Here is a 27589-nt window from a genome sequence, read left to right as displayed (position 1 = left end):
AACCCATTCATAAGTGGATTCATGAGTCAATGACTCAGTTATAAATGAACAAATGAAAGAACCCAATAAACAAAGGTAGAGAATCAGTGAATGAAAGACCCAATCCTTTCCCTGATCCATCAATCCTCAAATATAACAAATGGATGGCTATTCTATCTGGATGGGTCCATGAGTGCTTCTGAATGGTAGCATGCATCAAGCAACCATTCTTCAGCAAGGGCCATAGAGATACAGGGATGAAGGGGTAAGAGTTTGTGCAGCAGTGCCCAGGAACACAGGAGTGTTGGTGCCTTGAAAGAGTCCAACATTATTTCTAAAAAGCTGCCAGTTTCTCAACGACCTCTCAAGATTATCCATATTTTCCCACCCAGCTGGAGTTTTGGAAGGGCATGGGCAGCCAAAACAGCACAGAGGAGGTCTACTTCATTCTGCTTGGGCTCTCCCAGTACCCATGGGCTCAAACCATCTTCCTCTGCCTGATCTTCCTGTCCTATATCATCAGTCTTTTCGGGAACAGCCTCATCCTGCTCCTGATCTGCTGTGATTGATCCCCGGCTCCACACGCCCGTGTACTTCTTCCTCTTCAACCTGTCCTTCCTGGACGTGTGCTACACCATATCCAGCATGCCCCAGATCCTCATCAACTGCCTGGTGACCATTCACATCATCTCACTAGGTTGATGCTTGGCCCGGGTGGCTGTGGGACTTTATCTGGGTGAGTGGAGTGTATCCTGCTGGCCGCCGTGGCCTATGATCACTGTGTGGCCATTGTTGACCCCCTGTGCTATTCCAGGCATATGGGGCCCTGGCTTTGCAGCCTGTTGGCTGGGACCTCATGGTCTGTGGTGTTCCTGCTGACCGTGGTCCCTGTGCTGACCATGCCCTTGGAGTTCTGTGTTCACCAGGTCATCAATCACTTATCGTGCGAGCTCCTGGCCCTGCTCAAGCTTGCCTGCTCTGACCTGCAGTTCTATGAGTCACTCATGGTGGGCACCAGTGCCCTGACCCTGCTGGCTCCTTTTGCCTTCATCGTGGCCTCCTACAGAAGGATCTTGGTGTCTGTGCTGTGGCTGCGGTCCGCAGGGGGCCACGCCAAGGCTTTTTCCACATGTGGGTCTCACCTCATAGTGGTGGCCCTCTTCTATGGCACGGCCATCTTCATGTATATGATGCCTCAGGACAAGATCATCCATGACTGAGATAAGATAATCTCCATGTCCTATGGCGTCCTCAACCCCCATGATGAACCACCTCCTCTACAGCCTGTGGAACAAGGACATGGAAGGTGCCTTCAGGAGGCTCTTGGGGAAAAAGGCTGACTTCTAAGATGTGGGGCTGAGGAGGGAAGAAATAAATTGGTATTCTGGATTGCCTTGTTGGGGCTGTAAACTTTGAGTTACTTCTTTGCAATCATTCTGTGTGTATTACAGACACACACACACGAACTCATATTTTACAAAAATATTTCTTCTGAGGAAGTGAAGGAAGAGCCAATTAGGATCAGTGTGTGTGTGTGAGTGTGAATGAGTGTGTGTGTGTGAGAGAGAGAGAGAGAGAGAGAGAGAGAGATGTGGACACAAAAGAGATTGTCCCATAAATTCTCAATAGCTGAAGGGGAAGAGGGATGGGTGGCTGTTGTCTGACTCTTGGGGCTGGTTCAGGAAATGATGGCCAGCCTCCAGCAAGAGCTGCGTCTAGCAGCTTCTGTGGCCTTAGGAGCTCCTCCAGGAAGCTGCACACCATGGGCTTGTTCCAGGGGTGCAGTGCTACTGCCTTGGGGCCCTGCCACTATACTTTCTAGCCTGGGCTGTGTCTTTCTGGCCAGCATTGTGAAAGAGCTGGGATTATACCTACTTACAACCTCATGGATTAAATAGATGCTGGAAAAGACGTGGGGCTTTGGGATCAGAGACAGAGAATGGCTACTCATGGCTGAAATTGTAGGTGCCAAAGATTTATGTTCATTTGCTTTGGTTCTCCACATCCTCTGTGTGCCCCAGGGGCAAGAGCGAAGGGCTTGTGGCGGAGAGCTGCCTGTACATGGGTTGTGCTGCAGGACAGGGACCCTGGGTTTGCAGGGTTTACTCTTGTATGGTTGGTGGAAGTGTCTGCTCTTTGTGTAGGAGATACCTCTCACACTGCAAGGTTTCGCACAGCAAACACAGCCCTGACAAGTGGCTGGGTGGGGTGGAGTAGGCAGGTTTGCACCGCTGGCATATCCAGCAGGCATGTGGTATGCTCCAGTGTGGTCCTGTTGGGCAAAAGGGAGCATGGAAGCACCTAATGTCACAGATTATGGGTTCAGCGACAGCTAAGGGAGGCAGGTGATGCTCATACACACAGGGGTGACCTCAGGCATATGTACAGAATGAGGTGAGGTCGAGGAGCCCCATTGTTTTATAAAGAAGAAGAGAAGCCCCAACTGTGGGGTGGGATATGCCTACAGCCGCATATCAAGTCGGCTTGTGTGTTTCTTTCGCCACTCAGGTCACGTGGTACCTGCCGTGTGACAGGAGCCAGGCTGGGTAGGAGGAAAGAAGAAAGAGGACATGGGGTAGGAGACAGAGATCAAGACCTTCCAGTGGAGGCAGATTCTTGGGAAGGAATGGAAGGGCACACAGAGGAAGCCCGAAGGATTTGGGAAGCAGGAGGCTGCGGATGTGCAGATGCTGACCAAGGGAGCCAGAGAGGCAGTGAGAAACGAATCAGAAATGCGGTGCCAGGGGACAGACAGAGGTGTCCAGAAGGACTCTGGGAGCAGGAAAGCAAGTGTAAAAGGCAGAAATATGGTGACAGGGAGGGATAGGCTCCTGGGAAGCGGGTCAGGGAGACTTGAGAGAGAGAGCATTACTTGGAGAGACCTGGAGAAAAAACATAGCAACAGACGGACAGGGGACAGACAGACAATGGAATGACAAAGACAAAGGGACAAGTGAAGCTTTCTTGGCAGTCTGCCCTCAATCCCCACATGCAGAGAGGAAGGCAGGGGAGTCTGTGCTTCTGTGTCAAGGGCTCCCCACCAAAGCCTTCCTAGTGACTGCCCCTCTGGGTTCCCAGTGGGGCCCATTCTGGTACCCAGCGCCCGACCTGGGGCACATGGTCGGGCGGGGTGTCTGGTGGTAGCTTGTGATGATGTTCCCCGAGGACCAGTTTAGAAGGATTGAACTCTGCCTATGATGAGGCCAGGGTGGATCCTATCCCCATCCCAGCCTCTGAGCCCCAGCTCCAGGGATCTTGGACACACTGCCCCCCAGATGGTATTGGGGAACCATCTGGCCACCCTGCTCTGAGGATGTGGAATTGCTAAGCTGCCTCATCATAAAGGAGGGAGCAGATTTCTGTGGATTCCCAGGGGACCCACACCAGCAAGGTGTTTGTACCTCAGAGACCCCACTGTGCAAACTATTTGTGCATGAGCATGTTTTTGAGAGCAATTTCCTGGGAATGGTGTCCCCCTTGTCAAGAACAGTCATGGCCCACAAGGTTCACACTGCTTCTGCTGTCACCTCTCCTGCATGTCCTCACCTGCCCCCAGGACTTCAGTAGGCTCTCAGACGCTGAGGGTGTTCAATCGTCTCAAACATCTGCCGCCAGCCATCCTTCCTCTCCTGAGCCCGAGTCATGTACACACCTGCTCATTGGAGTTTTTTGACCTCTCAAATCCCTAAAAAACCATAAGTCCAAGAAATAAAATTCCTTTCCAAAATGTGGGAGTATTTGGAAAGCAAGGATTCTTAACATCAAGTTCATTACATTCACCGCATTGTCGGCACAGCTGTGCACATGCTGCCTGCGCAAGACTTGTGTTCACTCTGAGACCACTATCTACAACTTTTCTCTGAAGGCGACTCTTGATCTCAGGGTCATGAGTTCAAGCCCCACAGGGTTATAAAGATGATGTAAGTAAATAAAGTTAAAAAAAAAAAAGGAGCCCTGATACAAAAGGGCTTAAGAACAATGAACTATGGTGGCTGGAGCTTGGGATATAGGGAGATAACAATATGGATAATAGCTACAGATGATGCTAGTAATAATCACAGCAAGGGTTATCACAGCTGTATCCTTACAGTGTGCCTCCTCTGCCACAGGCCATTTTCTCAGAGAATTATGTGCATTAACATATTTCAGGGAAATTTTTTTTAACTTATAAATAAAAATATTGTAAAAAGGATTTCTTTCTTTTTTAATCCAACAGACTTTCGATTTTCAGGGATTTTATTGACTTTCAAGAACATTGTACTAAGAGAACTCCAATATTTTTTTCGACTTTATTTATTTGACAGAGAGAGAGCATGAACACAAGTAGGAGGAGCTGCAGGCAGAGGGAGAAGCAGCCTCCCCGCTGAGCAGGGAGCCCAACCCGGGACTTGATCCCAGGACCCTGAGATTATGACCTGAGCCAAAGGCAGGTGCTTCACCAACTGAGCCACCCAGGTCCCCCCTAAGAGAACTCCTCCACACTAAAACCCACCATCTCACAGACTTGAAGATACTAATGTTACTTCATGGCAGCTGCCCAGGGGAGTCACCCCTTGCTCGCTGTCCTGGGGGATCCTTCCTGGATCCCATGAGACTGTAACAATCAGAGAGACAGTTCTTAGCAGGCTGTCACCCCCAGGGCACGGCACACACAGCAGATGGAAACACAGCCCTGGTTTTTCAGTGAAAAAGGCCTGTTTGCTTTTCCCAGAGCTTTGGCCGGAGGGGCAGGCTTCTGGCTTGCCTTGCCCCTAGCACCCTACCCTGCACTCTCTGGGATTGGGGGCAGGTGCATGGCAGTGTTGACGCTGTCCCTCTGCCTCAGGACAGCTGGCCAGCATCTCCCAGACAGGAGCTCACATACCCATCTGGGGACCCGAGTTCTGCCACCCAGGTACCTCTAGATCACCTGGCACAAATGCTTATGATCCCCCTGGACTGTACATACTTGCATAATTGAAAAGCTGCTGCCTGAGGGTTGGCTCTCAATCACATGCCAAGATAGAGCCCAATAAGAGATCCTAAGTAAGGGACACCTGGGTGTCTCAGTGGTTGATCAACTGCCTTTGGCTCAGGTTGTGATCTCGAGGTCCTGGGATCGAGTCCCACATTGGGCTCCCCTGCAGGGAGCCTGCTTCTCCCTCTGCTTATGTGTCTGCTCCTCTCTGTGTGTCTCTCATGAATAAATAAATAAAATCTTTAAAAAAAACCCTCCTTTTTGTTTATTTATTTTTCTATTTTCAAGGTATGCCTTTATTTATGTGCATTTTAAAAGTTTTAATTTAAATTCTAGTCAGTTAGCATGTAGTGTAATACTGGTTTCAAAAAAATCTCCTTTTTAATTTTTTTTAAATTTTTTTTTATTTATTTATGATAGTCACAGAGAGGAGAGAGAGAGGCAGAGACACAGGCAGAGGGAGAAGCAGGCTCCATGCACCGGGAACCCGATGTGGGATTCGATCCCGGGTCTCCAGGATCGCGCCCTGGGCCAAAGGCAGGCGCCAAACCGCTGCGCCACCCAGGGATCCCTCCTTTTTAATTTTTTGAAATTTCTTCTTTAACTTTGCCAAATATTGTATTAATAAATCTTTACAGTAATTAAGTTTTTAAACAAATTTGTTTTCTAATCACTATATAGTACACTTGGAACTAAATAACACTGGGTTAGCTGTACTGGAATTAAAATTATTTAATTTTATTTTTAAAAAAAGATTTTATTTTTTTATTCATCAGAATAGGCAAAGGGAGAAGCAGGCTCCCTGAGGGGAGCCTGATGTGGGACTCGATCCCAGGACCTTGGAATCACAACCTGAGCCAAAAGCAGACGCTCAACCACTGAGCCACCCAGGTGCCCTAAGATTTTTTAAAAGTAGTTTCTACACCCAATGTGGGGCTTGAACTCACCACCCTGAGATCCAGAGTGATTCGCTCAACTGAGCCATCCAGTCACCCCCAAACTTAACCACTGAGCCACCCAGGCATCCCAGTAAACACTATTATAACAGCATTATACTCCCAGACCTGATTATTGATCTATGGATAATGAGTTCCCATTCCTATTGGGGACGGGTCTGTTGAGCTGTCTCTAGTGTGAAAGTCGAAATTGCTGGGTGAGGACCAATGAGACATTTAGAATCCAAGTGGAAGCATGGTCAGATCTGCTGAAAATAATGTAGAGGCCAGTGGGAGGTGCTTGCTACAACTTTGTAGAAAGAGAATTATGGGGTGTCTGGCTGCCTTGATAGGTGAAGCATGAGGCTCTTGATCTCAGGGTCGTGACTTCAAGCCCCATGGTGGGCGTAGAAATTACTTAAAAATAAAATCTTAAAAAAAAAAGAGAGGAATTAGAATCATATGAAGTCGATGTGCATGTCTGTACTCACGTGTGTTTTTCTTTTTATACAAAAATACATTTTGTAAAAAAAAAATACATTTTGTGTACACTGCATGGGCTAGATTTGGGGTTAGCTGCTGGAGATACAATGATGAGCTAACTCCCTGCTTCTCCCTCTGCCTATGTCTCTGCCTCTCTCTCTGTGTCTCTCATGAGTTCATAAATAAAATCTTTTAAAAAATAAATAAAACACTGTTTACTTAACTTTTATACTCTTCAAATAATTTGTAGGTTAGATATAGTAATTGTCTGCATCTTACAAATGACGAAACTGAGGCACATTCCATATCCTTATTCTATGACACAGGCAGACTTTTTACAGAACCAATGCATTGGGGACACCTTCACCCTCAGCGACTAGCCTCCATTCTTCCAACAAATACATACAAGCACCTCTTCAGTGCTGGGCTCTGGGGTCAACTCTAGGGGTGTGGCTGGCTGGGAGCAAGGCCAGGAAAGTTCTGGGACTGTTGGACGGTGGGTGTCCTGCAGAGACTTCCTGTGGAGGATCTTCCCTTGGGAGGAACATGTCAGATTTCTCATCTGTCTGGGCCTGCCCTGTGTTTGCCCATTCCAGGGGGGAGGCGGGACAGCTACCACACTGCCCCACTGCCCCACTGTCCCCCACCCCCACACAAGGGCTGGAACTGAGGAGGAAGAAGGAGGGGAGGGTTGATGAAAGATGAGGCAACAGAAGAAAAGGCCCATGAGGGAAAGAATCCAGCAGACGGAAGGTGGAGAGGGTCTGGGCAGAGAAGTCTGCAGGGAGAGAGGAGGTGAAAACTGTGAGGAGCCAGGAGCTGTAGGGATGGAGGGAGAGACAAGGGAGAAGAAAGGAAATCAAGTGCATGAAAATAAGCTTTAGGCAGAGGGAAAAGAAGGAAGAAAACATGTAGAGACAACTAGGCTCCTGCAGCACTGGCTCACAGGCCGGCTGCCCACCACCCTCCCTGGGATGCCCTGCCTGCTCACCTGGCATCGTGCTGACTTCTGAGGGGACCTGGCTGCACTGGCCCCCCTGACCTCTGTGCGAGCCTGGCTCCACACATGACTCTGACTGACTCCACTTGGCATCGTTCCCACATCCGCCGGGACCGGCTCCACCCGGCATCACCCTGACCTCCACGGGGACCTGGCTCCACCTGCCATCACCCCGATGTCCATGGGGTCCTGGCTGCACCTGACATTGTCCCAACCTCCACTGGGACCCGGCTCCACCCAGCATCGCCCCGATGTCCATGGGGTCCTGGCTGCACCTGGCATAGCCCTGACCTCCACGGGGCCTGGATCTACCTGGCATCACTTGGCTCCTGGTAGCCCCTGGCGTGGGGCCTGCTGCCCCAGGTGCACGATGCACCTTCTGGTGGGGGTGTGGTTGGGGAGCAGTGACCATTTGTGCCAGCAGCTGAGGTGCTGAGGACAGCGTGTGTCCACACCGCAGCCAACTGTGGTCTTTGGCTTGGGCACACTATTCTCTCTGTGCCTTTGGCCTTCATTCTCGCATCCTACACCTGGATTCTGGTGGCCAGGGCCAGCTAAGAGCCCCCTCTCAGCCCAGCCCACCTGCAGCTCCCACCTGGAGCGGCTCTTTTAGATGGTGGCGTAGCCACCAGGTACCTGCGCCCCTGGTACTCTAGCGCCTCCCCACTGAACACCACAAGCTATTCATCATCACTTCGGTCCTGAATCCACTCATGTATAGCCTGCAAAATCCCCAGGTGTGCCCCGCAGCCTGCTGGGCTCTCGCTTGGCTCTGAGGGTCGGGCTCTGCACTGGGCTGACCCAGAGGGGCTGGAAACACAGGGCTGGACACCTAGCTCTGCGATCTTGCACATGTGGCTCCCTCTCTCTGACCTTCCATGCACCTTAGGTACATTCTGTCTCTATGAATTTCTGTGCATAGGTCAGAGGTCTTACCACATTTTCTGCAAAGGGCCAGATAGTAAATATTATCAGCTTTGCCAGCTCTGTACTTTCTGTTGTAACGTCTCAGGTTTGCCATTGTAGCCTGATGGCAGCCAGAGACAGTGCACAAATGAGGGAGACAGGCTGTGTCCCCAAACCTCCTTTTTTAGAGACACTGAGATTTGAATTATATATAATGCTCATGTATCCCAAAGTATTATTCTTTTGATTTTCTTTCCAACCATTTTTGTTTGTTTTTCTTTTTATTTAAAAGAACAGAGAATAATACAGTTTTAAATTTATTTATTTATTTATTTATTTATTTATTTATTGGTATATTTTTTATTGGAGTTCAATTTGCAACATACAGTGTAACACCCAGTGCTCATCCCATCAAGTGCCTCCTTAGTGCCCACCACCCAGTTACCCCATCCCCCCGCCTACCTTCCCTTCTTCAACCCTTTTTTTGTTTCCCAGAGTTAGGAGTCTCTCATGGTTTGTCCTCCTCTCTAATTTTTCCCCACTCAGTTTCCCTCCTTTCCCTTATAATCCCTTTCACTATTTCTTATATTCCACATATGATTGAAACCCTATGATGATTATCCTTCTCCAATTGACTTATTTCACTCAGTATAATACCCTCCAGTTCCATCCACGTTGAAACAAATGGTGGGTATTTGTCTCTTCTGATGCCTGAATAACATTCCTTTGTATACATAGACCACATCTTCCTTATCCATTCATCTGTCAAAGAACATGTGGCTCCTTCCACAGTTTGGCTATTGTGGACATTGCTGCTATAAACATTGGGGTGCAGGTGTCCTGTCGTTTCACTACATTAGTATCTTTGGGGTAAATACCCAGTAGTGCAATTGATGGGTCATAGGGTCACTCTATTTTTAGCTTCTTGAGGAACGTCCACACTGTTTTCCAGAGTGGCTGTACCAGTTTGCATTCCCACCAATAGCGCAAGAGGGTTCCCCTTTCTTCGCATCCTCTCCAATATTTGTTGTTTCCTGTCTTGTTAACTTTAGCCATTCTCATTGGTGTAAAGTGGTATCTCATTGTGGTTTTGATTTGTATTTACTTGATGGCAAGTGATGTGGAGCATTTTTTCATTTGCCTGTTGGTCATGTGTATGTCTTCTTTGGAGGGATGTCTGTTCATGTCTTCTGCCCACTTCATGACTGGATTGTTTGTTGCTTGGGTGTTGAGCATGATAAATTCTTTATAAATCTTGGATACTAGCCCTTTATCTGATAGGTCATTTGCAAATATCTTCTCCCATTCTGTAGGTTGTCTTTTAGTTTTGTTGACTGTTTCCTTTGCTGTGCAGAAGCTTTTTATCTTGAAGGGGTCCCAATAGTTCATTTTTGCTTTTGTTTCCCTTGCCTTCATAGATGTGTCTAGCAAGAAGTTGCTGTGGCCAAGTTCAAAAAGGTTGTTGCCTGTATTCTCTTCTTGGATTTTGATAGATTCTTGTCTCACTTTAAATCTTTCAACCATTTTGAGTTTATCTTTGTGTATGGTGTAAGAGAATGGTCCAGTTTCATTATTCTGCACATGGCTTTCCAGTTTTCCCAACACTATTTATTGAAGAGACTATCTTTCTTTCCATTGGATATTCTTTCCTGCTTTGTTGAAGATGAGTTGGCCATAGAATTGAGGGTAAATTTCTGGGTTATCTATTCTGTTCCATTGATCTATGTATCTGTCTTGATGATAACAGCTTTGAAATACAACTTGAAATCTGGCATTGTGATGCCCCCAGCTTTGGTTATATTTTTTCAACATTTCTCTGGCTATTCAGGCCCTTTTCTGGTTCCATACAAGCTTAAGGTTATTTGTTCCAACTCTGTGAAGAAAGTCCATGGTATTTCGATAGGGATTGCCTGAATGTGTAAATTGCTCTGGGCAGCACAGACATTTTCACAATATTTATTCTTTCAGTCCATGAGCATGGAATGTTTTTCCATCTCTTTTGTGTCTTCCTTGATCTCTTTCCTAAGGGTTCTGTCGTTTTTAGAGTATAGATCCTTTACTTCTTCAGTTAGGTTTATTCCTAGGTATCTTATGGTTTTGGGTGCAATTGTAAATGAGGTTGGTTCCTTAATTTATCTTTCTTCCATCTCATTGTTAGTGTATAGTAATGCCACTGATTTCTGTGCATTGATTTTGTATCCTGCCACATTGCTAAATTGCTGTATGAGTTCTAGCAATCTTGGGGTGGAATCTTTTGGGTCTTCTATATATAGTATTATGTCATCTGCGAAGAGGGAGAGTTTGACTTCTTTGCCAATTTGAATGCCTTTTATTTCTTTTCTTTTCTTTTTTTTGTCTGATTGATGAGGCTAGTACTTCTAGTACTATTTTGAATAACAGTTCTTCCCAACCATTTATTTAATGATGTAAAAACCTCCTCTTCTTTCTTTCTTTCTTTCTTTCTTCTTTCTTTCTTTCTTTCTTTCTTTCTTTCTCTTTCTTTCTGGCTGTAGACAATGGGCACAGAGCCATAGTTGGCCACTAACCTCTGATACAGGGCAAAAGGCTAATCGAATACAATCACTGTCAAGATAGGTATGTCAGGCATGGACTTTCATGTTTTGTTTTTTGGGTTTGGTTTTGAATTCCAATTGGTGTAAAACATTCATTGTCAGCCAGATACAATAGCTAACACTTTTATATAGAGTTTATTATGTGCCAAGCATTTTTCAGAAGGGCTTTACATGTTGAAACTCAAGCTGCAGAATATCCTTATCAGGCAGATGGTACTGTGATCCTTACTCTACACATTACAATCACAAAATGGAGGCACAAACAGGTAACAGACAGCCAGTAGGAAATGCATGGCAGTCACACACAGGTGGTCAGACCTAAGCCATTTATGACAACATGGGTGGACCTGAAGGCCATTGTGATAAATCAGATAAGCCAAACAAAGACAAATGCTTTATTATCTCACCTATCTGTAGCATCTAAAATTAATATAGACACAAATATGGACAAAGAGATAGACATGCAGATACAGCAACATTGATTCCAACACAGACGTGACATAGATACGTCTATGGAAATGGACGTATTGAAGTAGAAAGGGACATAGACAGAAATATATCTGGAACTTCCCTAATCCTTACATCCAGAGATGCTAATATTCTCCACTCTATCCCATTCTTAATGCTGTCTGTGACTTACTAAACTGACTCACAGCAAAGTAAGCATTCAGCAGATGACAGCAGTCATCACTCAATCACTCACTCACTCACTCACTCTCCAAACACTTATTAAGTGCTCACAATGTGATACGAATGTAATGCGGGCCCTGGAGGTGCAGTGATGTGGTTAGGCGTGAAGTAATGCTAGCACCAGAGCTCGGCTATTGATGGCACAGGAAGAACAAGGCACTGTACTAGTTACTTAGAAGCAGGATTTATGTTGATCCTTGGTCATCACATATGCATGCAATATTGGAAGGCAGGTGCTTTTCCAGAAGGAGAAACTGTGGGTCACAGGGCTCACACCCTTCACCCAAGCACACAAGGGTGGAATTCTGATTGCAAAGCCCAACACCCAATCCCTCAATAGCTACTACTGCCACTGCCTAAAATAAGTCCCTTCAAATGGCTATTTTTCTGCTATTGAAGCATGGCAGACACACATGAAAAAACATAAATCATAAGCACAGTGATTATCTCAGCTCCCTTGATGTAACCAAGAGTTATGGGGCAGTGGGGGAATCATAGCAAGGACACGTTAAGACATAAAGATGGGGAGGTGGGCAGGGGCAGATTTCTGGGGACCTTGAATGCCAAGATGAAAAGAATGGATTTCTTATATGGGTGATAGGAGCAGACAGTATACAGCCCTTCTGCAACATTCTGGAAGCAAGAGGTCAGTAGGAACACAAGATGGAGAAGCCCAGGAGGAGGGAATGTAGTGGAGACTAGAGTCTTCAGAGAAGCAGAGGCTCCTCACTCCCCAATTCCCTCTGCCTTCACATGGAACACACAAGCGCCAATTTGGTAATGAGCAGAATTCTCTGTGTGTTAGGTCCTTAGGGCTCTCATTGTGTGGCCAGAGCCAAAGATTGAAATCTCTGGCTCCTGTAATCCCAGTCAGCCCTGGAAACTCCTGGATCAAGGGGGACAGTCAGAACTTTGTCCTCACTTTCAGACAGACCAAGAAGCAGAAGGTAAGTGGGTCCTCTGTGAAGGTAAGGGCTCCAGGCTGCAAGGGGAAGAAAGGGCTGGGGTTCTCCATGACCATCATTCTTTGATGGCGATGGTGATGATGATGGTCGTGGTCATGGTGATGATGATATGATGATGGTAATGGTGATGATGATGATGATATTGATGGTGATGATGACAATGATGATGATGGTGATGATGATAATGGTGATGGTGATCATGATGATGGTGATGGTGATGATGATGGTGATGTTGATGATGGTGATGAAAGTTGGCGATGGAGAGGATGATGATAATAATGGTGGTGATGAGGCAGATGATCACTTCTGTCAGTTATTGAATGCTCATTGTGTCCTAAGCCTTGTGCATGATCTCAGCGAATTCTCAGCAGTCTTATCGGGGTAGACACCATCAGTCTGCAGGCAAGGAAACAGGCTCAGAGAGATTTTGGAACTCACAGCTAGCAAATGGCAGAACTTGGGTTTAAGTCTCCATCTAAAAAGTTGGAAGTGCTTACTGGGCCTTTTTCCTCCCACCATCCCTGAGCCAGAGGTACCATCACCTCCCTTTATAGATGAGGGAGTCTCCTCCACTCATCCCAGCTAAGCCATTGCCCTGAGCTCTCACTCAAGGCTGCTTTTACCTTTGTATTTGGTGGGGTAGCTCAGCTCTAACCTTAGTCTCCTATAGCAAGCATTCCACCAGTAGTGCTGTTTGCATGAAACCTATCTTTTAAGGGAATTTTTTCATGGCCAATGGTTCCTTTCCTATCTAGAGGTGAGCATACTAGGTGACCTGAGGCTGCATGGAAGGAGGCAGTTGTCATTCTGCACCCTCTGCGTGGATCATCCTGGATGTGGCCAGTGGTGGGGGTTGGCGGGCTTCTGAGGGACATTAACAGCCATTGACTGGGAATTGTATCGCAGGAGGAATTATCCAGAGAGGGTGTCCTCACATAGAGGACTCAACTTCGTGTGTCAGGTACTGGGTCAGTCACTGGGGGTTCATCAGGGACCATGCCAGAGAAGGTCCCTGCCCTCCAAGAGGGTCATCAAGAGGTTTTGTGTGAACTTTGCTTATTCTGTGGACTTCGCTGGAGAATTTGAGAGCCCTTTACAGGATTAAAAGCATTCTTATTGTTGTAAGAGACCAATGGTCAAAATCCTCTGTGTGGCCTAAAAAAACCCCAGACATTCTCCAAGATTCACCAGGTTTTTACTGATTTCTCTCTCTGTGTGTCTCTCTCTGTCTCTGTTTCTGTCTGTCTTGCTGTGTTTAACACATTATGACTGGTAGCCATTGTTTGCAAGTGAGACCTCCTCCCCTGATGAGTGTGGACACCCTCCTGGGGAAGCCGGGGTGAATCATTCTGGCCAAGCTCAGACACTGGCTACTATGTTCCCTCTATGAGTTGTGGGGACATAGGCTGTTAGTTCATGGTTATTTGGGCACGACAGTACCTAGTGTATAGGACTGTTGTGTCCACGCACTAGTAATGTGCTTGAGACTCAGTACACAGTAAGTCCTGTGTGAATGCTTGGCATGTACATGATTAGTCCCTCTCTTTCCCTCCTTGGGCATAACTGCTGACCTGAAGGTGTATCTATGTCTTTCCCAGGAGGGCAAAGGAAATGACAGGAATTCCACAGGAGGGGGAGTAGATTTTGCTGAGTGTGGATACCATGAATGTTGAGCAGTGAGGGGAGATGGGAAGGCTGATGAGGCTGTGGCCATGGTCCACGTGATTGCATGAGGAAGAGAATCTCCCAAAAACTGTGTGAAGGTGAAACCAAAACTGTCAGACAAGACTGTATTAAAAATAAAATCAGAAGCCCACACGGGCAGGATGAGGAACCAATGGCATTGCCCTTCTGTTCCTCTAGGAGCTTTCCATAGACCAGAAAAAGTAACTCCTCAGACAGGAATCTGGTAAACTCCTGAGTCTTTTATAGACTGATACAATTAGGGGCTGCCAGAGATTTTGTGCACCTGCCAGAGTTTTGTTACTTTTCGTAATGTTCTTTTTTAAATAAAGTTTTTAAAAAAGATTTTATTTATTCATGAGAGACACAGAGAGAGAGGCAGAGACATAGGCAGAGGGAGAAGCACACTCTCTGCAGGGAGCCCGATGGGGGACTCAATCCCAGGACCCCGGATCACGACCTGAGCCAATGGTGGATGCTCAACCACTGGGCCATCCAGGCACCACTGTATGATGTTTAACAGTGCCCTTGTCTTCTACCAAGTAGATGCCAATAGAACCTCAAATATAACAACTCAGAATGTTACCATACACAGTCCCCCAGTGGGGGGATGGAGTGCTAAATCATCTCCAGTTGAGAACCACTGATTTGTTTGTCAAAACCAACATTTTAAAAAATGAGATAAAATAGGCTCAGGACAAACAGAACAAAAAATATTTTGTGTGGGGAAAGTACATTCTTTTATCTGTCATCTACAGAAAAGAGACTCAATCATTAAATGGACTGAATATTATGGAGCACCTACTATGTTTTAGCCACTCTTTCCCATGCCACAGACACCACTCCAAAACAGGCAGAAAAGTGCTGATAGATGTGACCCTCTAAGTGGGGCAGACAGACGACAGAAAAGTAAGCAAATAAACCAAGTTACTTCAAATGTGTTTTAGAAATGAAATGAAGTCATAGAGAAGGGTTAGTGTGTGTACATGTTGTGGAGAAGATAATTGAAGCCAGGTCATAGAGGAAGAGGTCTTTGTGAAGGAGGGGCACCTTAGTTCATATTTTTAAGAAGAGAAGGAAACAGGAGCACAAACATCCAAGGGAAAAATATCTCAAGCAGAGGAAACACCAAGTGCAAAGGCCCTGAGGCAGGATCAGGCATGGTGGATGCAGCTCCATGGAGGAGAGGTCAGAAGGTGGGTGGGCCAGGCCAGTCCGGGTTTGTGAACCTTGTAAGCCCCGGGATCTCCTACCAGGCTCATGGGGGCCCTCAGGGAGGGCCCTACACATGGCACGAGCTTATCTGCTCGGCGCAGCACCCACTGGGGAGACAGAGCCCCGGCAGGTGCAGCTCTGCTCTCCATAGCCTCAGCTCAACCCGTCCCCTCCCGCAGGCTTCCTGCCCGCCACGCCCCCGCCCCCGGGCCATGCCGACCGCCTGGGCCACCCCGGGCGCCCCCGAAGCCCCCCCCTGCGCCAACCAGAGCTGCGCTCCCAGTGAGCTGGTCCTGCTGGGCTTCGCGCACGTGCCCGCGCTGCGGCCGCTGCTCGCCACGCTCTTCCTGGCCATGTTCCTGCTCACGCTGCTGGGCAACGCGCTCATCGTGCTGCTGACCGCCCTGGACCCGGCCCTGCGCGCGCCCATGTACCTGTTCCTGCGCCACCTGGCCCTGGTGGAGATGTGCTTCTCGCTGGACATCGTGCCGCGGCTGCTTCTGACCCTGCTGCGGCCCGGGCGGGGCGTGTCTCCCGCCGGCTGCGCCCTGCAGCTGCTGCTGGTGTTGTCCTGCGTCACGTCCGAGTGCTTCCTCCTGACGACCATGGCCTGGGACCGCTACGTGGCCATCTGCAGGCCTCTGCGCTATGGCGCCATCGTGAGCCCGCGGCTCTGCCACCTGCTGGCTGCCACGTGCTGGCTGGCTGGCGTCCCTGTGTCTCTGGTCTTCACCATCTGGCTGTTCCGCTTCCCCTTCTGCGGGCCCCGAGGCATCCGCCACTTCTTCTGTGACATCGCGCCTCTGCTGAGCCTGGTGTGTGCAGACACCAGAGTCTTCGAGGCCCACGTGTTGGCGGCCACGGTGCTGGTTATCATGGTTCCCTTCTGCCTGATAGCCGCGTCCTACACCAAGATTCTGGCCACCGTGCTGCGGATGCCATCCGCCAGGGGGCGCCACAAGGCCCTGTCCACGTGCGCCTCTCACTTCGTCGTGGTGCTTCTGTTTTATGGCACCACGGGGGTCATCCACTTGCGACCCAAGGCCAGCTACTCCCCGGAGAGCAAGCAGGTGGTGTCCTTGTCCTACACCCTGGTAACCCCCATGCTCAACCCCCTCATCTACAGCCTTCGAAACAAGGAGGTGAGGGCTGCCCTGGGACGCGTGTGTTGCCATGGCCAGGAATCTGGACCCCATGAATGACTTCTTCAGGAATTGTTGATGGATGTTTGACACGGATCTATGTGCAGATATATCATACAGTGCTCTGACTTTTTTCTGGAAAACTCTATTGTTTTCCTCTTCCGGTCATGGTGGTGCTGGTTCCACCTTCCTGTCCAAGAAAAGGCTCATGGCAGAGCATTCAATCCCTGATTACTATTATTTGGTAGTGGTGGATAAATGAACCTAATTGGGCCAACTAGAGTGTATTAGTAAGTGCCACAAGAATGCTGCATGGAAAACCATCCTAGAATGTACTGTATTAAAACATGTCACTTATTGCTGTTAATCGTCAGTCAGCTGAGGGTTAGCTAATTTGGGTTGGTGTCATCTGGGTGGTTCTTCTGATCTTGGCTAGGGTTGCTCATGCCCATGAGTGCTCACCATCATAGGCTTGGTTTAGCTAGAAGACCCTCTGGTCCACACATTTCCCATTTTTCTCCTGGGAACAGAGCTCAGGCATGGTTTTTCTCATTACAATAGCTGAATGAGAAGGCTCCCTTGTTCAAATGATTTTCAAAGCTATGGTCATGTGCCACCCAATAAGATACCATTAGTCAATGCAAGTCACATGGCCATATCCAAAGTCATGGGGTAAGGAAATACACTCTGTGTCTTTGTAGGAGGAACTCAAAGATTATAAGACAAACGCTATCGATAAAGGGAGGACTAAGTAGTTAGGGGCTTTAGATCTTAACTTTGGAGAGCCAGACACTGAGATTTTTGTTCAAACTTCTCTTTGTTCATAGCTGTTAAGGATGTAAGCTTGTAGAGGCAATCAGCTATCTGGTCTTTAACAGAGGAGTTCCTGCTTGATAATGGAGTCACTGCAAAGAAAATCAGAACCAATGGTGGTGGGTGGGGGGAAAGATGTGGTTCTGATTTTGTCGAGTTCCTGGATCCAGCCATGCCCAAAGTGTGTCTTGCCCTTAGGAATTCCTCTTAGGTGAACGAATAAATTTGTCTTTTATTTAAGCCAATTTGGGTTGATGTCCTATCCTTCTCAGTGCCCTGATTTACTGATCTCTAATAACTAGCCTGGTACACGAATTACGTTATTTCTTCTCTAAAGCTCAGTAAGAATATTTTTTTGAATATGGGTAAATGCATCAGAGGAGAAGTTTTTTCCCTTCAGATTATGGGCTACCTTTGAAGGGATCTAGTTTTTCTAGAAGACAAACCTGGATCTGAATTGTCTCTCTTTATTTTCTTGGTTGTACAAACTAGGATTTGACTTTCCTGAGCCTCAGTCTTCTCATCCGTGAAGTGGGAATAGTAGCCATACTTCCTACACTGAGTTGTTACCATTAAACAAAGAGATGTATGGAAGCATCTAGCACAGTGCTTGGAACACAGTTGGTGCTCAGTTAATGGTCTCCATTCATTATTCACATAGCTATCCTCATAGATTACAAACCCAGAAGCTCCACCCTTGGAAGGTAATGTACTATAGTACTCCCAGGATGCTGGATTTGGTGTTAAGGGACTTGGAGTTGGATGGACTAAAACCCTTCAATGTGGGTTGTTGAACTAGTCTCTCTGAGGCTCAGTTTCACCCTGTATAAACAGGAAAGGGTGTGAGGAATAACCCCTGCCCTGCCACCACTCAGGAATACGGTGGTAATCTAATATGACAAACAGTATAAAATTACAACTACTGCACCAGACTGAATGAGTTTCTGTTCTTTGTCATCAGACCAGTTCTGCCAATGCTTTCATCTTCCCAGGTGTCTTCTCCTTAATTTGGCATCAAACAACAAACAAGTCAGGCACTTCTCGAGGCTCTCAGGACACTGTGGTGAATAATGCAACATAGTCTGTGCCCTCATGACCTTTCAGGAATGCACAGCATTTTTTAAAGATGTGGTTCAGAAACACCTGGGGTGGTCGTTCAGCATGGAGATGTCAAACCCAGGCTGGGCCCCACCCCAATCTATCAAATCAGAAACTTTGTGCTCACAGTCCAGGAATATGTATTCATGAAAACATAAGTCCTGGGTGATTCCAATAGAAGGATATGGATCTACTAGTTTAGCAGATCCCTTGTTAGAAGGGAGAGGGCAAAGAAGGCCAACACATCAACCCCAATGCAAATACTAAAGGGAAAGTGGTCTACAATCTAACCAAACTCTTTTTCCTACTTTGAAACTCTGAGTCTTCACCACTGAAATCTGCTTGACCTACTTCTTTGGACAATTGTGACCAAGACTAGGAACTTCAGTACTACTATCCTTTGAAATATAGAAGTGGTCATGTTGTGCCCAAGATTGCGAATCCGGGAAACCACCAAGGAGCCGACACCGATGCAAACACACGAGGGTTTATTTACAAGCTCGAGCTTGGGTCCAAGTATACCCGACACAGCGGAGCAGGGACTTGGACCCCGAGGTGGGTTTCAGCTTAGTTTTAAGGGCTGGTCTAGGGGACCTCCAGAAGGGGTGGAGGAATTTCTCAAGTTCTGTTTACATTCTGATATGGGGCCTTCCAGGGCACTGGGCTCTGTTCTCATTCTAATATGGGGCTTCTTGCCCTTGGCTTGGGCTCTGTTCTTATTCTAATATGAGGCTTTCTAGGGCGTTAAGCTGTAAGCTGTTTTCTTCCTGGAACTGAGGTAATGTAAATTTCAGCTCTTATTCACAGGGGCCTGGGATGGCTGTACTTGTGCTAACGCTGAACTTAAAGTGGAATGGCCTTAAAATTTTCTCGGCCTCCACAGTCATTGAACCATCAACCCCATACCCAGTGCAGTTGTGGAGAGGAAGAGGTAAGAGGCTGAGCCTCCTGGCATCCGATAAGCCACCACTTTCCTCAGCCATAGGGCATCTCTCATGAGATCCGTTGATTCTCCTGCTGTGTACTCATTCCCCCTTCCTGATAACTGTATGTGGATTTGTCTTTGGGAAACTATATGGACCATATTCCCTACAGTCTTTTGTCTTTGGCAGTTTGATCAAAGTACTTCCCTCAAAAACAACAACAACAACAACAAAGACCCAAAGTGCTTCCCTCTGCCCTCACCGTATACAGGGTGTTGATTTGGTATCCCTAAACTAAACCATTCCAGCACTTTCTCCCTGGAATTGGATTACTGAGTGAAACAAGCACAGAATATGGAACTGACTTTTCTCTATGGTGGCCTAGTACTTCTTATCTGGTTTGCCAAAACTCTCCTGGTCCATGATCCTGGCAAAATATGGTTCTTCATCAACCCTGCAGTATCCAACCACTTTCTTGGCTTAAGTGATCCCGTTAGCTTCTTTTTTTAGCAACCAAAGGACTTAAAATGATACAGCTCGGGCTGTTTCCCTGCCTGACACTGCAGTTCTGTGTTTGGCCTGGACCCAGTGGTTGCCAAAGTCACTTTAGAAAGCTCTTTTCAAGGGATGCCTGGGTGGCTCAGTGGTGAGCATCTGTCTTCTGCTCAGGTTATGACCCTGGGGTCCTAGGATCGAGTCCCGCATCGAGCTCCCCAAAGGGAGCTTGCTTCTCCCTCTGCCTATGTCTCTCATGAATAAATTTTTAAAAATCTTTAAAACACTCTTCTCAAGGATGTGGAGAAAGGGGAAACCTCTTGCACTGTTGGTGGGGAATGTGAACTGGTGCAGCCACTCTGGAAAACTGTGTGGAAGTTCCTCAAAGAGTTAAAAATAGAGCTACCCTATGACCCAGCAATTGCACTGCTGGGGATTTACCCCAAAGATACAGATGCACTGAAATGCCGGAGCACCTGCACCCCGATGTTTATAGCAGCAATGTCCACAATAGGCACACTGTGGAAGAAGCCTCGGTGTCCATTGAAAGATGAATCGATAAAGAAGATGTGGTCTATGTATACAATGGAATATTACTCAGCCATTGGAAACGACAAATACTCACCATTTGTTTCAATGTGGATAGAACTGGAGGGTATTATGTGAGTGAAATAAGTCAATCGGAGAAGGACAAACATTATATGGTCTCATTCATTTGGGGAATATAAAAAAATAGTGAAAGGGAATAAAGGGGAAAGGAGAGAAAATGAGTGGGAAATATCAGAGAGGGTGACAGAACATGAGAGACTCCTAAATCTGGGAAACGAACAAGAGGTAGTAGAAGGGGAGGTGGGTGGGATGATGGAGTGACTGGGTGAAGGGCACTGAGGGGGGCACTTGACGGGATGAGCACTGAGTGTTACATTGTATGTAGGCAAATCGAACTCCAATAAAAAAATAGACAAACCCCCCCCCCCACTCTTCTCAAGATGTTCTTGGGTTTTTTTGTCCTTCTCACCAATGTTTCATGTTCTTCCTGAAACATGACCCAGGGGCAATTGCATAGTTGAGTTGATTGGGCATCTGCCTTCAGCTCAGGTCATGATCTCAGGGTCTTGGGATCGAGCCCCACATTGGGCTTCCTGCTCAGCGGGGAGTCTGCTTCTCCCTCTCCCACTGCCCCTCTGCTCATGCTCTTTCTTTCTCTCAAATAAATAAATAAAATCTTAAAGAAAGAAAACATGACGCAATTGGTACTGGATTTAAGAGCCTCATGGCCTCATACACCCTGACTTTTGAGTTCTAGTCTCCAACTAAGACCCTCCAACAACCAAAGAGCACAAAAAACTTTTGGGACACTTGGTTCCAGGCCACCATTCTCCCAGATCCCTCCTCTTACCTCCTGTTTCCTCCATCCCTGGATGTATCATGAGAAAGCCTTCTGAAGTCAAGAATGAGACCCAGAACTTTCTAGGACGTGGAAAGCAGACCTCTAATTTTCTCCTACCCCGTCCCCATCATCAAACATCCCTGGAGTATGCACTGAGTTAAGACCTGTGCTTGCCTCTGTGGACACAGAAAGAAAAGGCAAATTTCTTCTTTTGAAATAACTCCTTGAGGACACATAAGATAAAAAGTTATAATTTAGTGTGAAGGACGTTGAAGTAGCAATGCACTAAGTCATTATTTTGAGCATTGGGATGGAGATGAACTAGTATGTATTGAATATCTACTAAGTGTCAATCACCACACTGGACATGTGACGCATATTTGCTAATATAATTTTCCAAAAGATGTTTTGGTTTAATACCTGTCTCATGGTATGAGCACTGGATGTTATTCTATATGTTGGCAAATTGAACACCAATAAGAAATAAATTTATAAAAAATAAAAAATAAAAAAATACCTGTCTCATGGCAATAACAAGAATATTGCTTCCAAATGTGGGGTATTTAATTTGCACTGAGCTCGGAGACTTATATGCATTAAATAATTTTATCCTCTCAATGACCCTGGGAAGAAGGAAGGGTTATCTTATAGGGAGATTCAGAATGGGAGTAAATCATGAAAATCCTGCAGCTATGAGATTTGAGTCAAGAACTAAATATCATCTGTCAGGCTTCAACTCTACAGAACATTTCCACAACCTCATTTGGAGGGTGTTTAACCAACACTGACCCATCACCCACGTGGTCCCAGAAGTGATTACATCACACCATCCTGTTTTATCAGAGAAGGGAACTAATTCTATGTGGCTAGAGACGAGAGAAGGTTAATATTTTTCAAAGACTGAAGTTTCATGTGAAATTTAAAGGGTTGAATTGAATTTCATTGTGAGAAAAGGTAATCTCTTGTCAGAAAGAATAGTTTGGGCAAAGTTCCTCAGGAGTCAATGTACTTTGGATCTCTGGATGTTTGTGTGAGCAAGGATAAAGGTGTGGAAAGAGTCACACAAATATCTTAAGGGCGGGTATAAAGGTTATAGTGATTCTAATTGTGGAAAGATGTATATAACATAAAATTTGCCCTTGTTAACCATCTTTAGGTGTATAGTTCTCTGGCATTAAGCACATTCACTCTCTTGTGCAACCATCACTGCAACCCATCTCCAGAACACTTCATCTGGGAAAATGGGAGCTCTGTAGCCATTGTACACTAACTCCCCATTTCTCTCTCCTCTGGCCCCTGGAATCCACCATTCTACTCTCTTTTTCTAGGAATTTGACTCCTCTAGGCACCTCATATAAGTGACATCACACAATATCTGTCCTTTTGTGACTGGCTTATTTCACTTAGCATAGTCTTCAAGATTCATCTGTGTAGTAGCAGCATGTGTCAGAATTTCCTTCCTTTTTATGGATAGTTGAATTCCATTCTCTGTATATATTACATTTTGCTTATCATTGCCTCCATCCATGTACACTTGGATTGTTTCCATCTTTTGGCTTTTGTGAGTATGCTGCTATGAACACAGAGATGCAGATACCCATTCCTGCCATTACTTTCAATGGGCAGCATTGTCTTAGCCTCCAATTTCTACTGGAGAGTCTTCTCCTGTAGTCCTCAGATGCATTAGCTCTTCTCAGAACAAGTTATGAACATGTGTTTCCATAACCAAACTTATCAACCAAAGGCAGGAACAATTTACCACTTATCTTTATACCCCAGGACCAAAACACAAGACAAGGCATTTGGGAAGGAATCAGCCTGAACTGAGAGTGGCTCCGAGGCTCCTCCTCCCCTTAAGCCTCCACAGAGTGTCAGTAGAAGTGTTTTTCTTCTTCTTCTTTTTAAAGATTTTATTCATCCATTCATGAAAGACACACACACACACACACACAGAGAGAGAGAGAGAGAGAGAAAGAGAGAGAGAGAGAGAGGCAGAGACACAGGCAGAGGGAGAAGCAGGCTCCATGCAGGGAGCCTTACGTGGGACTCAACCCCGGGTCTCCAGGATCATGCCCTGGGCCAAAGGCAGGCGTCAAACCGCTGAGCCACCCGGGCTGCCCAGAAGTGTTTTTCCCATCAACTATTCTCCAAGTCTGCAGAGACCAGGGGAGGTCTCTGAGGTCCAGAGCTCCAATTTAAGCTGGCATCCCTGCTTCCTTTTCACCATGAGGAGAGTCAACTCAGCCACTTAGAGCATTCAGAACTACGAAGAAGGTGAAACAAGGGTGGGGAAGTGGATGCCTCATTCAGGACCAGCAACAGCTTTCCAATGCAGACTGAAAAGTGACTCTACTCTTCAACATCTCCTCCTCCAGGTAGGAGCTGAATGCACCTGAGCATCTGAGCCTCTTCCAGGGGCAGCATCAGCAAGAACGGATCTGAAGCTGCTGTCCTTTGACCATCATATGGGGAGACCAAATGTTATTCTTTGGCGGTGAGGACAAGGAACAGCAGAAAGAAACTTTCTTTTATAGAATATCCAAAGTATACCAGGTACTGACTTTGAATGCTTTAGAAAAGTATTCAGTTACTTTTAACTGATGTAACCCCCAATTAGTACTTATCCATAATCGTGCATTAATTTATGAGGCAGATTTAAACAGATTGAGTGACTTTCTTGCTTGGAAGTTCTTGAACACTTTGAGGCTAATACCAGGTTGGTTCATGCCCATATAGCCATCACTTTTGGTGTAATGCTTCTTTGCACAAAGCCCCTTACTTAATAAATAACTATCGTTAAACACTTTACCAGCCAAGGGGCTGTCTTCTCATGAGAGGAATTCTGAGTTTCATTTAGAACAACAGATTGAAACCCACTTCTGTATAACTTTGAGCTCAAGCTTCAGCCACAACATTATGTTGTCTCTCTTTTGACAGTGAGGAAATGAAATAGCTCAGGAGGGAGATGGTTATCTATATTTTTAAGTAACACACAACAGAAATTAAGTAGAACGCTCAAGGAGCCAGATAGAGAAAGCTCCATGGCCCAGATTGCTGTGGGGACCAGGAATGTTCTCTTACTGACCACCATATCTCCTTCGAACCTAGCACACACAGTCTTAGCAAAGAATTCCTGGATAACAACTATTTTTGAGATGGTATATCTAGATATTTTTGAATATCTAGTTTTGGGATTTGGGATGCTAATGTGCCTTCAGGGGTGCACTCACTGGTTTTGCTGCAGGTTATCCAGGGATCTCTTGGTTCATCTGAAGTCCTAAGTTAGGAAAGGCAACTCAGAAAAGGATCTTTGGAGGAGGTATGTATTGAGTGGATACGGATAAGAGGATAATGAAGAACAGACGCAGAGCCAAAGAGAGGGGGAGCAAGAAATCTCAGTTGGGGGGAAGGACTGGGATGGAATGGGAAATGAAAGGTGAGTGGACTCCAATCCAGGGAGTGTTTACTGGGGTGCAAGTTCTGCTTGACAGCTCTAAAGCGAGTCCGTGCAGTCACACCCCTGATCCTTGGCTGCCCACCTACATTCGTGCAGTAATATACACAACACATGTATGTCCTCAGGGCGAAATTATCCTATGATCCTCATGCCTTTGCACAGAACCTTAGGATCTACAAATCCGGCCTCTGATGCTCTGAGTCTTACAGGTCTCTGCTAACATAATTTGAGAGGCTCTCAGGTTACCTTTCATCCCTAACGTTGCTGTGTGCAGGGTAAACATCTTTCTTATGAACATTTGGCAGATACTGACCTCTGTCATTAGTTTATCCTCAATTACTTCTGCTTATGTAGCCGTGAACTGCTATCTAAGGGCCCCCTGTAACTTGGAATTGTTTTTGGTGGTGGTGGTGATGGTGGTGGTTTGTGTGTTCATCGACTCTTTCTCATAGGAAGTCAGTGGCCATAGACCCGGACTATCTTCTTTACCCATGCATTCCCAATAGCTAGCATACAAAGGGAGGTTCAATGAATGCCATTGAATGAATTCTGTGAATGATAGATAGCCTTATAGTCAGAAGAATTCTCCAGCTGGATCACTTGTCGGCTCTTTACTTCCCATGTCCCAGGTGCAGACTTTTCAGGCTTGACTGTAAAGATGAAATGGAATGGGACTAGACAGCATAAACGTCTGCCCAGCTGTGTTACCTTCTTTGTGTTATGTCCTGGCAGTGTGGTCTTGGGCAAGTGAATGTATCTGTTTGGGTTCCATACCTGTCTTATGGCATAAAACCAATGTATCTAAGTAGGATTGATGGCAAGTAAATAATGCATACAAGGCACTCAATGAGTTGTGGAAGTATCAATTATGAGATCATATATCCTCTTGTGTCTTAACAATTTGTTTTCCTGTCAGCTTCGATTTTCTGAAATGTATCAGTGTGAAAATAACACCTATGTGTATTTGCAGTCCCTCACATTGATACAATGAGTGTTATTTGCGACCTTCTGCTGAAAGACATGTCAGTCTTTTGGGGGATTCCTCCCTCTTTGCTCTTCTTGAACACCATCATTGGTGACCTACAGCCTAATACAATTATCAAAATAAATTTGCATTGAGAAGAGGAACATTTTCAAACAAGGGAGCTGGCAGTCTTGCTCTACTCCAGATTTTTAAAAATACTCCCAAATTCCTATGCAAAGTATACAAAGAGGGGAAAAAAGAACTTTTTTTGGAACAGAAATAACAATCCTAATTTCTTATTTGCTATACCAATTCTCATCTACTGCCTTATTTATTGTAACAACCTCATCGGAGGCCGGTGATTTTCTCCCAATTTTCAGGCAGTCTGATTATATAAAGATTCAGACTTAGTAAGACCAATCAGAGTAATGACGGTGATCTCATGCTCAGAGTTTGTCTATTCTCCAAAGTCTATTCAGCGTTTGTCTGTAAAAGTCAATTTCCAACAGAAGCTGGGCTAGCCCAGTCCTAGGGTTTCACTCACTGTGAACATACTCCCTATTTTTTTTCTAACTAAGCGTCTTTGAAGAGACCAGAATGTCAATACACTTTATTTGTCTCTCTGCAGATGGAGAGTTCTCTGGAGTTGGGCAACATGACCAGAGTCCAGGAGTTTGTCTTGCTGGGTTTGTCCACCAGGCCGGGCATAAGGAATGCCCTGTTTGCTGTCTTCCTGACCCTCTACCTGCTGACCCTCCTGGAAAACACCCTCATTATCTACCTCATCTGCAGTCACAGCGAGCTCCACAAGCCCATGTACTTCTTCTTGGGTAACCTGAGCTGCCTAGAGATGTGCTATGTGTCAGTGACCATGCCCAGCCTGCTCCTGGGGCTTTGGACTGGACCCTGCCATGTACCCTTCACAGCCTGCATGACCCAGCTATTCTTCTTTATAGTCCTCATCTGCACGGAGTGCACCCTCCTGGCCTCCATGGCCTATGACCGCTACGTGGCCATCTGCCGCCCACTCCACTACCCACTGCTCATGAGGCCCCAGGTCTGCCTGGGCTTGGCCTTGTCTTCATGGATTGGGGGGCTGCTGGTCTCAGTGGTCAAGACATCTTGCATTGCCAGCCTGTCCTACTGTGGCCCCAATGTCCTCAACCAATTTTTCTGTGATGTCTCCCCTCTGCTCAACCTGTCTTGCACCCACGTGGCCCTGACGGAGCTGGTCGACTTCATCTCTGCCATTGTCATCTTCTGTGGAACACTGTTGGTAGCATTAGCCTCCTACTCAGCAATCGTGGTGGCCGTGCTCCTCATGCCATCAGCCGCTGCCCGACGCAAGGCCTTTTCCACCTGTGCCTCCCACCTGATTGTGGTGGGCATCTTCTACTCAGCAGCCCTCTTCATCTACTGCCGTCCCAGCCGTATCAAATCCATGGACCTCAACAAGGTGCTGTCAGTCATCTACACGGTAGTCACGCCCATGTGCAACCCCATCATCTACTGCCTGAGGAACAAAGAGGTCCATGTGGTGCTTCGGAAAACTCTCCACTGGCCTTGAACATGGTCTTGAATAATTGGACCTCTCATCTCCTGATTGAAAAACTTCTATGGCCACAGAATTCCAAACATAATACTGAAAGGCCAAAGAGAAATTGCAGGAATATGTTTCCCATCTCACAAACAATGAGTTAATTTCAATCAGTAACAAAATCTGAATTACCCGTGGAAGAAGTGAACAATGTCTATGAGAAAGCAAGTCATCGATGATGAATGATGAGTGACTGGTAACTCACATGACAAGATGGTCAACTTTATTAGTAAACCTCGAAATCCAAATTTAACAACCCCATCATTTTATTCTTAGAATGACAAATACTTAACAAATGTTTCTATATGGTTCCCACAAGTAGGG

General features: G+C 46.3%; 2 protein-coding genes and 1 pseudogene across 2 annotated transcripts; all 3 read left to right on the top strand.

Annotated features, from left to right (window-relative positions):
* Nucleotides 1-558: 558 nt before the first annotated feature.
* On the top strand, nucleotides 559-1319 carry LOC129500057 (olfactory receptor 13H1-like; annotated as a pseudogene).
* A 14012-nt stretch (nucleotides 1320-15331) lies between these two features.
* LOC129500056 (olfactory receptor 10A7-like) lies at nucleotides 15332-16588 on the top strand. The gene has a single exon (XM_055310197.1). It carries the CDS (start codon nucleotides 15332-15334, stop codon nucleotides 16586-16588), a length of 1257 nt encoding a protein of 418 aa, XP_055166172.1.
* Nucleotides 16589-26323: 9735 nt separating this feature from the next.
* LOC129500055 (olfactory receptor 5-like) lies at nucleotides 26324-27235 on the top strand. Its single transcript, XM_055310196.1, has one exon. The coding sequence runs from the start codon at nucleotides 26324-26326 to the stop codon at nucleotides 27233-27235; it is 912 nt and encodes a 303-aa protein (XP_055166171.1).
* Nucleotides 27236-27589: the final 354 nt, after the last annotated feature.

The sequence above is a fragment of the Nyctereutes procyonoides genome, unplaced genomic scaffold (assembly GCF_905146905.1).
Source record: "Nyctereutes procyonoides isolate TBG_1078 unplaced genomic scaffold, NYPRO_anot_genome, whole genome shotgun sequence".
Lineage (NCBI taxonomy): Eukaryota > Metazoa > Chordata > Mammalia > Carnivora > Canidae > Nyctereutes > Nyctereutes procyonoides.
Note: the sequence above shows the minus strand (reverse complement) of the source record. Positions and strands in the feature narration are given on the sequence as shown.

Excerpts from the sequence above, each read along its gene's own strand:
- LOC129500056 (XM_055310197.1), top strand. The coding sequence starts at position 15,332 with ATGGTGGATGCAGCTCCATGGAGGAGAGGTCAGAAGGTGGGTGGGCCA.
- LOC129500055 (XM_055310196.1), top strand. The coding sequence starts at position 26,324 with ATGACCAGAGTCCAGGAGTTTGTCTTGCTGGGTTTGTCCACCAGGCCG.